The sequence below is a fragment of the Heterodontus francisci genome, chromosome 2 (genome assembly GCF_036365525.1).
Source record: "Heterodontus francisci isolate sHetFra1 chromosome 2, sHetFra1.hap1, whole genome shotgun sequence".
Lineage (NCBI taxonomy): Eukaryota > Metazoa > Chordata > Chondrichthyes > Heterodontiformes > Heterodontidae > Heterodontus > Heterodontus francisci.
In genome coordinates, this window is record NC_090372.1 from 176,578,684 (window position 1) to 176,591,571 (window position 12,888).

Sequence of the window (12,888 nt, forward strand, 5' to 3'; positions counted from 1 at the left end):
TACCTAGCACAAAGGAAAATACTTGTGTTTGTTGGAGGCCAATCATTTTATCCCCAGGACATCATTGCAGGTGTTCCTCAGGGTAGTGTCCGAGGTCCAATCATCTTCAGCTACTTCATCAATGGCCTTCCCTCCAACATAAGGCCAGAAGTGGGGATGTTCTCTGATAATTGAACAGTATTCAAAACTATTCACAACTCCTCAGATATTAAGCAGTCCATTCCCACAAGCAGCAAGACCTGGACAACATTCAGGCTTGGATTGATAAGTGGCAAGTAACATCCGCACCAAACAAGTAGCAGGCAATGACCATCTCCAACAAGAGAGAATCCAACCATCTCCCCTTGATGTTCAATGGCATTACCATTACTGAATCCCCCACCAGGTTCCCATTAACCAGAAACATAACTGGACCAGCTGTATAAATACTGTGGCTACAAGGGCAGGTCAGAGACTGGCAACTCTGTGGTGAATAACTCATCTTCTGACTCCCCAAAGCCTGTCCACCATCTACAAGGCACAAGTCAGGAGTGTGCTGGAATACTCTCCACTTGCTTGAATGGGTGCAGTTCCAACAACACTCAAGAAGCTCGACGCCGTCCACGACAAAGTAGCCTGCTTGATTGGCATCCCAACCACCACATTAAACATTCATTCCCTCCGCCACCAGTGCACAGTGGCAGCAGTGTGTACAAGTCTCCTTCAACAGCACCTTCCAAACCCATGACTTCTACCACCTAGAAGGACAAAGGCAGCAGACGCACGGGAACACTATCACCTGCACGTTCTCCTCAAAGTCACACACCATCCTGATTTGGTACTATATCACTACAGCTGGGTCAAAATCCTGAACTCCCTCCCTCACAGCATTGAGGATGTACCTACACTAGATAGACTACAGCGGTTCAAGGAGGAGGCTCACCACCACTTTCTCAAGGGCAATTAGGGATGGGCAATGAATACTGGCCTTGCCGGTGATGCTCACATCCCACAAAAAATTTTTAAAAATTATTGACTTCATATTTATTTCTGGCTTAATTGCAGTTTTTTTTTAGAGCAGATACGACTAAATTCTTTCCCGCGCAAATCTTAAGAGTGTTGATATGGAGCCAGAACTGTGTTGCATCAAAGCAAAAACTATAGTATAACCAATGAATACAAATATTAATGCAAGGCATTTTATTCTGTTAGATCCTTACCATGAGGACACAAAAAAATTACAGTCAAGTGGAATTTGCACAATACAATCCAGCCTGAGCCTTCTCAATTATTGCTAGTAATAAAAGATTAAAATAATATTCTGTAAGGGTGGGACTGAGAAATTTAAAGTTGGCTAACAGAAATTTAGTGCCTAATAGATTGGGTTTAAATTGTCAGCTGTCAAAAGAACTACAGTGGGAAAATAGGAAAAACAGTCAAAGATAATTATCTCAGAAAGAAACATCACTTTTGGGAAATAATCAGAACTGCTGAAAACTGACTTCTGTATCTGTTACACCTGAACACTTGTTACTGTTTCTCTCTCGACTGCTCAGTCTTCTTGAAATGGTACTTTATGGGCTAGATATTCTGCAGTATTGATTGAGAAGGTGAGCTCATATCACATTGGTTTCACATTGGCTGCAGCATAACTGCAACTGGTGGAAAAACATCTCCATAAACCTATTTTTTATTATAAAGTCGCCAAAGATCCAACAGACATCACTTTTATATTATTAAAGCCAGTTCAGAAGAGGAACTCTGCTCATATGTTTAAACCTACATGGACTGAGGTCCAATTTGCTTGAGCATAAAGCGGTGCACTACTAGCTTATACTATTCTGAAGCTGGTGCCGGTGTCAAACTAATAACTGCAGTTTAAAGGCAGCATTCAATATATTAATATATCAAATTATACCAACAACATGGGCAACTATCAAATCAGCCATGTTTAAAATTATATTTTGTTGTTCTTAAGAATAGCAGCTGTCTGATTTTCTCTGCAGTGAATTCATATCTAATTTGAAGTGCATCAGCACAGCCTGCCAATATGCTACCACTCCCATGTGGATGTGAATTAGCCTTGGATGTGTTTTGAGGGAAAGTGGCAGTATAACAGGGGGTAGATAAAGTTATCCATCTGTACAAGCGTTGCTGTAGTATTATTCCAAGAAGCCAATTTCAATGCAATAGTGTTATAAAGATAAATAAAATTAGCTATAATTGTGTAATCTGAACGCAAGAAAACTGGCATGTTACAGCAGTTGACATACATGAAGTATTATATTAAGTGATAAATTAGCAAAAATATCCATAGTGACATTTACAAGGTTATTAAATAAACATTTCATAGCTGAAGGTAATATTTGATCTAGGATTTTTCCCTTTCGGGGTGACCGGCAGCAGGTTGCTGTGTTTTTCTTTGCCTGTTTTGATTGCTAGCTTCTACAGGAACGTTACTTTCACATAAATATTATTGATATATGTCCCTGTGCACCTGTATAAACAGAATATCAATAAACGGGAATAATGAACATTGCTCCTCTTTACATCCTTCCAAGTTACTATGTCGATCGATTCTGGTTTGCAATCAGCATTTTTAATGATTTATCCATATTAAAATGTGACTTCGTCTTTATTTCCCAGCCAAGTCTACAGGCAGTGAATGAGCTGCAATCGCAGGAACGCTTCCCTCATGAGAAGGTCCTTTGGGAAGCTGCCGGGTGTCCGATGTCAACTGTAACTCGCTCTGTACCGGGCCAACCAGATGGACAATAAAAGGCAGACATACAGACTATAGGGGACCTTCTCACTGAAGGTAAAGAAGTACTTCACTGGACTAGTTCACTAGACTAATGCAAGGGGTCGGAAGATGTTCTTTGCAACATCGTCAACACTTGTGCCTAATTAATTATTGGTTTAAAAATATATCATGTAAGTTTGTCCCATGTATATGTTTTGTTTATCACTTTACGACCCGCTGTCAAACTGTTGCTAATGCTATCTGACGTCTGCATGGGTCACTTCACAGCTGACGCTGTCCTAACCTTGAATAGGAGGGAATTGTTCCAGAGGAGCTGCATCTCTGTGAACTCACTGAGCTGTCAAGTGTGTACAAGTGAGCAAGACTTAAGACTACAAAAAACAGAGCCGGAATGACATTAATCCAATGAATCGTCTCATTCTCTAAATTAGTGCGAGGAAACCGGAGGTCTCAATAAGGACAAATACATTATAATCGTAGGCTTCAAATAATGGTCAAATGATAGAATGTTTGGTAAGCAGTCAGTACTTGGCACTTCAAATGCATTTTCTTAAGATTTAGTTTATCAACTGGACAAAGGTGACTGGCTGGTGACGTGGTGGGAGTGAATAGATTCCAAACATGGGAACATTTGAATAAAAGCAAAATACTGCGGATGCTGAAAATCTGAAACAAAAACAAGAAATGCTGGAATCACTCAGCAGGTCTGGCAGCATCTGTGGAAAGAGAAGTAGAGTTAACGTTTCGGGTCAGTGACCCTTCTTCGGAACCGAAAAAGGCAATGTGACGTCTCTGAAATATATTTCTGTGCCATCCATGGATGAATTGCATATTACCCACTATTACTGACTCAACAGGTGAATTGTGATGGGAGAAAGGTACATTGAAAATTTACCTTATCAGCTGCGCTGTTAACTGTAAATAGCCCAAAACATGTTTGGTAATTGTAAACTGGGAATGAGATCGTTTCAGAAGGATGTATGAAAACAAATCTAGTCAAAGTCAAGAACAGTAAATTGGTCCAGAAACATTTAATTTTGTATCGCGTCAAACGGAGTAGTGTTATTATCCGTTAACACAGCACTAAGATCACAAACAGTAATAGCAGGAAGATCGAGCGATATGGAAAATAAGTGTCAGTTTCGAGCAAATTTCATTTTATGAAAAATAAATGAGCACAGGTTCATTCTTCCATTTCCCTCCCTATCGCGTTTCACCAGTTTAAATACTGAACCGTAGTTCATCATTTAATCTTTTGTGAGTTTCTTTAAAAACTCACACACACATAAATTGGTCACCGCCATCGATCTCCAATATGAAATGCATTCGCAGTCCAAACTCCTGTAAGCGAGAAAATAAATCCATTCAACGGATTTTCGTCTAACATGCAGGCGGTTAGATCATTTCAACTTCTGGTCGGCTACTGAAACTTCTAAACTTAAATGTCAACTATGATTTCAAAAATGTAGAAATTTATAGCAGCCGCGCCTTAAATGAAACAGTTTAATTCCTACATTTAAAGCACTTTAAATGCAAGAACAAACAACAGTCCATGCAGTTACCGAGTAAGACGGGGTGTTTTGATTGGTTTATTCAACACTCGTCGTGTCTGCGTTAAAAAGGATCGGGAACCTCTCTGACTCATCCACTCGGTTAACATTTGATCCTGCCGACCGGGTGTCGAAATTCCCGCTTGTCCTGTCCACTCAGTTTCAAGGCAGTTGCTCTACTTTAAATTTCACAATTAACCTACATCTGCACTGACCAAAAAGCTATTGACATATAATGTACTGTATGATTAAGTCAGATTTTCACCGGAGTTTATTATTAGGTGAGCGAATTTACACATTTTTTGCGAGGCACTAATTTATAATCCTGGGAGTTACAAATACTGAAGAGACACATTTGGAAAAGAATATACCGGTATATTGTATCCGATAGGAAAACGCCCTTACTTGGACCAGGGTCATCTGGGATCCGAGTGCCAGTAGAATCTTCTCCGTTTTAGTTGGGTAAGGGTTGTCCCGGTGTTTGTAAAGCCACTGTTTCAAGGGACGAGCCATATCCTGAAGAGCCTGTCGTTTGTGTCTCACCTTCCCTCCAGCCTGCCGAGAACTACCAACAATTCAAGGTGCAGGTCGTCAGCAATCAATCAATAAATAAAAATATAACTCTTTTAAAGACAACCGAAGCAACTATTCCTCTGAAAATGTCATCACTTTAAATGATAATAAACAGTGTGCAATGCACACTGAGTGTTTATTGTGCACTGGGTGTGCAAAATGTACACTGCACTTTTTAGAAATCAGTCACCATACATTACCTGTTAGTAAACAGGGCAGTTAATCACAAAAGGTGGACAAGTAAATTACTGGACCAAAATCCACAAATAGCAAATTGAACGCCTGCCTTTAGACCAGTTTTTAAAAACTCACACTATTTGAGGGAAAGACGGTAAGTGGAATGTGTTGAACCTTACTTTCACCAAGAAGCCACATATCAGAAGTAATAGAACAACCCTATCCACAACAGTAATACGTTATTTTAATCCAAAAAAATTAAATCGAACCCAGTTTCGGAGACCGGTTTGAGAAAATGTTTATCATATTTCTGGTGATTTAATTTTGAGATCAAAATAAAATTCACTTCAGTGGATGGATCGGAACCACCGCTGAAATCTATGTGTGTTGGGGTTGGAGTGCGGGTGCTCTCGGCAAGACTTTTCTGTATCTGTGTATACAGGTATTGTGGGCTCGTGTTACCTGTCGTGTTTCATGTAGATAAAATATTTCAAATTCATTTCAGGTTAAGTGCTTGGGAAGTTTCTCAGAGACGTGATAAGGCTGTATATGAATGAAAGCTTTCCTGTCTTTAGGTTAGTACAGGGTCGTTATTTCTGTAGTTGCAGCTCATCGGCATAACTTGGCTTCTCAACTCGGCGAAGAATGCACTTTGGTTTGCCCGAAACTTGCTGGTCTTCCAGCGCAAAGTGTTGTCCACCACTGAGAGTTGCAGACTGGCACATTCCAAGGTCCAGGACTACGCACTGAGGGGCGCACTAAAGCTTGGGGCAGCCGCTGCAAAGGCTCAATGGGACCACTGTGTAAGGTCCTCCCACCAGAGTAGACCACGGCTCTGGAACCCAAGTAAAACCTTTCAGGCTGGATGCACCAAAATGTTTTTTGCTATATAAATGCCAATTTACATTGCATATGAAATGGAATAGCAAGAGTTGTGAGGCACCTCATGTTTCTAAATCGAAGAAATCTGATTTCTATTGTACTTTCTGAAATGTGAAATTTGAACTGTTTTGTAATGTATTTTTGCACATTTTTATGAATAAAGTATATTTTTGGAAAAAAAAACTGTTTCGGCCCCTGTATTGATAGAAAGAATTTCATTTATATAGCTCCTTTAGCCACCTCATGACTTCCCAAAGCGTTTTACAGCCAATGAAGTAGTTTTTGAAGTGTAGTCACTGTGACAGCCAATTTGCGTATAGCAAGCTCCCGCAAATAGTAATGTGATAATGGTGTTTTTTTAAATGATGCTGAGTGGGGGACAATATTGTGAGTATGTGGATGTAGGTTTCATGGTGTGTACTATATTTGTATGGATGTAAGCACTGCTTGTGTTTAGAAGGCGAGTTTGTATTAGTGTGTGTAATGTGTGTCCGGGGGCAGAGGGTCGCGACGTGAATAGTGTCTGTAGATGTGCATTCAAGCTGAGTGCTGTAGATGTCGCTGACAGACACGTTATCCAGTTATTACAGTATTCTGAACTGGTGATGATGATACCTTTTGACTCATGTCCCCTTAAACATTGCCAGACCGTCGCGGTATTGCTAAACTTTCGCAATCCACACCCATGGCCCCCAAAGCATTTGTCGTCACATATTCTTGTAATCCGACAAATACTGAATGTTACAACTATTGGTTGTTTTTGAAATAGCCGGATTTTAACTTGCTTTTCGCGAAAAACGTATTTAGTGAACACTGGACTATAAAATCAAAGGCCATCTCAGAAGAAAAATGTAAATTTTCTTGAAATCCACAACGATTGTCACTGAAACTTTTGTTTTAAAAATAGTAATTTGAATTTGATTTGTATTTGGCTTTGGAATTGAAATAAATTAAACACACATATAAGTCAGTGATAGAATACCTACGGTATAACATATTTATTTGAATACATGTGTATATACATATATCTGATTATGCTTGAATTGTTTTTAAAGTTTTATCATACAAGGAAAGATGTTTACTTTCGTGGTCAACCGATGTTCGAAGTCTATTTCAGCTGAGAAATCTTGGAAATTAAATGTCATTGCTATTTGGACTCCATTTTGTTGCACTTCTTTGAGTGTTGCAATGAGGCATTGCATAAAACACAATATTTTCACATTCAGGAGTCTCGCTATTAGCAGTATGAAAGGATAACCTGTATATGTTCAAATAATTGAGTTTTTTTATAGAAAGATTGACAGAACGGTGTATTGTTTTGAATGGTAAAATGAGGTAGACAGTACAGGTTTACTAATTACTGTGTTGATATAATCAGAAACATTTCCAGAAAGATCATTTCGACGTAACTGTCAAATATGGTGAAGCAAGTGGGTTTGAAAAACAAAAGGATTTTTGCGGGAAAACCTGTGTACGTAGGCCCTAGAATTCAGGTACTGTACCTCGTCTGCTACACTTTCTCCGCACAAAACGAGCATCGCGTCTTGGTTTGTGGAATGTGTTCTCATTATTTCCGAAGGCAGAAGCGGATTGCTTACCGACAAAACACAATTTTAACTTCACCGATGTCAGTGTACCAAGGGTGTGTTATACAGATGAATTGAGAGTGTGTTGTGCAATTCCGTTCAACCACTTTTTTCCTCCAGCTACATTTCAGACGCCAGTTAAACACATCCCTCTAACACTAAAATGAGATAAAGATATGGACATACCCAGACCTCCTGTGTCGCAGACCCCTCTGGCTTCTACCAGACGGACTGTCGGGCATCATCAACTCCTGGTGCTGCTCTTCCATAACCTCCATATAGGTCCTGCTGTTCCTCTCAACCTCGTTTGCCTTTTCTTCGAAAAGGACCTGGTTGGTAAATTTATTAAAAACGATGGTGTTCATCTTTCTACCCGTTCCAGTATCTGTCTCACTAATAGGTGAAAGTATGATTTGAAGATCGATCCTGGTTTACTGGAGGCAAATGATAAAGAAATAATCATAGGTTGCTTCAAAACAAAACTCAAACGACGCTAATTAGCATGTAAATGAAGGCGAAATAAAACCCCATGCATAGAGGAAAGAACCGGCCGTGTGCCAAAAAAGACAAAATGCAAACCATTCACAGTGAAAAGTCTTGTTATTCATTTTCACCGGCAAATGGGAGCTTGTTTTGCTACACCGTGTTGTTTACAACTCTCAAATACGCACCATTCGCAAAGTTGCAGAGCGAAAAGACATTTGCAGATGAAACAGTTTATTGGGACTGATTACACTATTCGGCCACATTTCCACCCGCTAAGAATCATAGGTTAAGATTAAAAATATTTAGCTCAGTCTTATTTGTAAAAAAAAAATACAATTTATTGGAACCTTCCCCTCAGTATGGACCAGAGCAGCGAAATAAATACCTTCCGTGTGCGCTCTGGGACAGTTAAACCAAGGCCCCACCTGCTTGCTCGGGTGGATGTAAAAGATCCCATGACACTATTTTGAAGAATAGCAGGGCGGTTATCCCGGAGTCCCGGTCATTATTCATCCCTCAATCAACATCACAAAAACAGATTAACACATTGCTGTTTGTGGGAGCTTGCTGTTCACATATTGGCTGCCCTGTTTAGTACCACACTTCAAAAAGTACTTCATTGGCTGTAAAGCACTTTGAGATGTCCGGTGGTCGTGAACGGCGTTATATAAATGCAGATTTTTTTCAAGTGGGCACAAGAAAAAGGTAACCTATTAAAGGGTCACTTTCCAGCAGTTGAGACCAAACACGCGCATCTACTGAAGTGTTCGGACAGTGAAGGTTTACATCTCACCCTTAACTGTTGGCTTTTCTGCAATGAGTCAACAAAACAGTCAAAACTTGTCTCGCAAAACGAAGTAGACGTTTAAGGGTTTGAAGTAAAACAGTAAACTCCCCGGACATCTGCGCAAGCTGGTTTTTAGGACGACTTGTGCCTTGCAGACACATTAATAGAAACGCTTTTAATGATTAATGTTTCTTACGTGTGTGTTAGAAGGCAGCGCGGGTGCTGATTCAGACAGAGCTTCCATTCAGAATAGATTGTTAGATGTTACAGAGCATCTGAACGAGGCTGAGAAATATCACACACAAATTTACAAAGTACGTGGGCAGCTGAGCTTGTGGGTTGGGGAGTGTTTACATCATCTATCAGTATTACCACTGAATTCCGATTCATGATGTTTTTTTTCTGGGAATACCTCAGGGAATAGCTTCCAGACACAGTTAGAAAAGATCCAACACGTGTCTGCCGTCTGATCAGATAATAGTCCAGTTGTTTCACAGGCTGTCTCTTACCTGAGGCTCCACGTTACATATTCCCTTGACTGCATCCGATCAGCTTTCCTAAGTTTGTCCTTGTAAACTATTTTTTCTGATCAAAATGGGGTTTGGATATTTAATTAACATATGAGAACAGGATTGTGCAAAGTTGGTGACACCCCCCCCCCCCCTTTTATATAAATGGGGAGTCATTCGCATTTTGAAAGCTGTTCCTTCTCTGTGCATGTATTGAACAGTGTACAGCTGATCTGTTGATTACTTGATAAACCGCAAGCGAACCCGCAGATCAGCTGGCCGGCCCAAGAACTCCAAGTTAACAAGCGCTCAGTAAACAACTTGCAACAACCAGTTTATCCATGATCCTGCGAACATTTTGCACCCCTACCCCTGCCTTCAGCCCCTTTCAGTCGCCACCTCCTTTACCGCCAGATTCACCACTTCAGAACAATCCTGTAAAATGTAACAGGTTCCAAACCGTTTTCTGAAGCCTCCGTGCATTTTTGTCACGAATATAATCATATTCTCCCGAGAACATGTTTGCTTGTTACTGACTGCCGAGAGCGTCTTCAATTAGTATTCCACCAACAAACACTATTGGAAAGCAGAAAAGAAGTGACTGTACCTGATTTTGTTTGGAAGGATCCGGTCAGTGCGATAAAGCGATAAGAGCGAGTAGTAATCCAGCTCCTATGTGCATTTGCATTCCCATTTCACATCGCTGTCAGTCAGACTGATCTGAAACCGCACGAACCACGCTCCCCTCTCTCCTATTTACCCTGATGGCAGCCCCAACCCCGGAACCTGAATAAACAGAGTTGCCCATGTTTCCCAGCTGCGCTGCCCAGTCTGTGAACATAGACTGAATGCGTTACACAGGTTCCAGGAAGGTGCAGCAGGAGGCAGGCTCTGCCTGTTTTACAGGATCCTGTTCTCTCACTCCTAAATATAGCGCGCTAATTTCATTTCCAGCAAGAACATTTCCGTTCTAAATAAAGTGACCTGGTGCATTTTCGTTTCATTTTCCTCCGACAAGTGCAGCATTGAAAATATATTCATTAATGTTTTCGAAAAAATTTTATAATCCAGTTGTTCACATTGATAACATCAACTGGATCGGATTTTCTAACACGTTTCGCGGTCAATTGATCAGAGTTTACAATAATGTTATTTTGTCTTTTTAGGGAGTTATGTTGTAAAGCTACACTTTATTCATATTTCTGGTCATAATTCCGTTGTTGCACATCTCTCCATATTATTCAACCACATTAAAGGACCGCACAGCATCTGCACTTCAATGTGAAAGATCGAAGATAATGTTCATTCGAGAAACCAATTTTAATTGAATATAAATTAACATAAATTTGAATTCGAAAATATAATTAATTTCTTTCGTATTTAAACATCGCAATATCTTCTTTCTTTTGGGCCTCCTTATCTCGAGAGACAATGGATACGCGCCTGGAGGTGGTCAGTGGTTTGTGAAGCAGCGCCTGGAGTGGCTATAAAGGCCAATTCTGGAGTGACAGGCTCTTCCACAGGTGCTGCAGAGAAATTTGTTTGTTGGGGCTGTTGCACAGTTGGCTCTCCCCTTGCGCCTCTGTCTTTTTTCCTGCCAACTACTAAGTCTCTTCGACTCGCCACAATTTAGCCCTGTCTTTATGGCTGCCCGCCAGCTCTGGCGAATGCTGGCAACTGACTCCCACGACTTGTGATCAATGTCACACGATTTCATGTCGCGTTTGCAGACGTCTTTATAACGGAGACATGGACGGCCGGTGGGTCTGATACCAGTGGCGAGCTCGCTGTACAATGTGTCTTTGGGGATCCTGCCATCTTCCATGCGGCTCATATCGCAATATCTACTTTACAGATAAACGGGGATCTCTCAAGCAATGTTGGACAGTTGGGTTATATTTAGATTAGATTGACTCTCTTGCAAGAATATAAAACTGGACCAGAGGTAAAACTCAAAAATTTGGCAATAGTTAGAATCAACACAAGAATAACGGCGCAACGCGTGTATAAATTTACATTTACAAACTTGTCGGATAGGATGAGTTTTCCGGATCAGAAGTCGATTTCATTTTTTGGTTAAGGAAGAAGACATTTTAATATATAATTTTGAAAACGAGCGTATTCGATCAGCACCTCATATTTTATCACAACGCAAGTTATTTTCTATTTAATTTATTAAGTAAATCATGGGTATCCTTTTTAAAATATTATTTAACAAAAATGTGCAAAAGCTAAATTTTGGATCAAGGCTGATTTATAAAATTGTGCTATCCTATGGGGCTGGGTCAGGTTTTGGTGTGAAATAATGTTTAGTTATCGTTGGGGACGACATTAAACATGCATTCATGTTGTTGAAATGTGGTCAGAACCAGGTAGAATCTTTACAATTCTCCTAATAATCACCACGGCATTAACGAGAATGTTCCTGAATACCTGCAAGTGTTGAGTGCAAGTGTTAACATGAACCTGATCTTTTTACACGAGGTGATATGTGACTGAATCCACTTCGTTACCAAAACGATATTCGAAGAAATGATTGAGTTTCTTACAAGGCCGGGGTCTGTGCACTGACTGAACACAGCGGTTAATGTTACTTGTCTGTCAGCGACCCAGTGAAGTAATTGTAAACATAAATGTAACACAACCCGAGTTAAAAATGCTCTCAATAGAAACAGAAACATTGGAAGCACACAGCGGGTCCGTCAGCACTTGAAAAGCGAAGGAAATTTGTAATTTCTTACAACCATATCATTACAAGCACTCAATCCCAACAGGCGCGCCTTTAGTTTTGCTAGAGTGACACACTTACAAATGGGCCCGTATAAACAGCGCGTCTGAGCAAATCCAGAGTCCCTGAATTAATTAGTCGTTAAAACAGAAACACGTATAACCAGAGAATATGTAACGGGGGTTATGGGACACCACAAATGATTTACGAGGTCACCCTCAAAAAGTAGGAAAATGAAGATTTAGGGATAAACTATTCGAAACAGCTCATTCATCCAGTGAAAGTCAGTCGGGATACAGCAATTAAAATATAATGCGAGAGAAGGTATCAGTATTACCATCATCACCACGCACCGTATCTGATCTTTTGAGGTATCACACTCTCATCAATTGCCTGCCAGAATATTTTACAGTATCTACCGCTTTGCTGCCCCATTTTGAGTGATCCGACCCCAGCGGTGTCCGTCTGATAACCTCCTTTTGGCCATTGCCATGAATTATTGTGTGAAACACACCGCTTTAGGCACTCTACCGCCGCCGGATTGCGCGCAGATTATTTTACAACATTTTCGAATTCCCACTATTTCTTGTTTTCAGCCCCACTGTTATGATTTAAATTTCAAGTGACATGAATGTGGGGAATTGAAATAAACGCCGGGAAAGATAAAGGTTGATGTATATTTTGATGAATGATCTTGTAAAACTATCAATCTTTCATCACAATGCTTTCCCTTTAGTAACACAAGGAGTTTGTAAACATTATTGTAAGTAGGCTGCTGATTTGGCGAGACGAGCACCAATCCTCTTGACTGGAGGCAGGCAATTTGCATTGTGTAGTGCTTTGTTTTTTAAAAACTTTTCCTACTTC

At 40.3% G+C, this 12,888-nt stretch overlaps 1 protein-coding gene across 1 annotated transcript in view; it reads right to left on the minus strand.

Moving 5' to 3' along the window:
- Positions 1-7,876, minus strand: part of mkxa (mohawk homeobox a) — a 42,279-nt gene extending 34,403 nt beyond the window's left edge. The window contains exons 1-2 of the mRNA XM_068051813.1: positions 7,698-7,876; positions 4,699-4,858 (exon numbers count right to left, since the gene is read on the minus strand). Of these exons, the coding sequence (XP_067907914.1) occupies positions 4,699-4,858; positions 7,698-7,876 (339 nt within the window). The remainder of the gene's footprint in view (positions 1-4,698; positions 4,859-7,697) is intronic.
- Between the last annotated feature and the right edge of the window lie 5,012 nt (positions 7,877-12,888).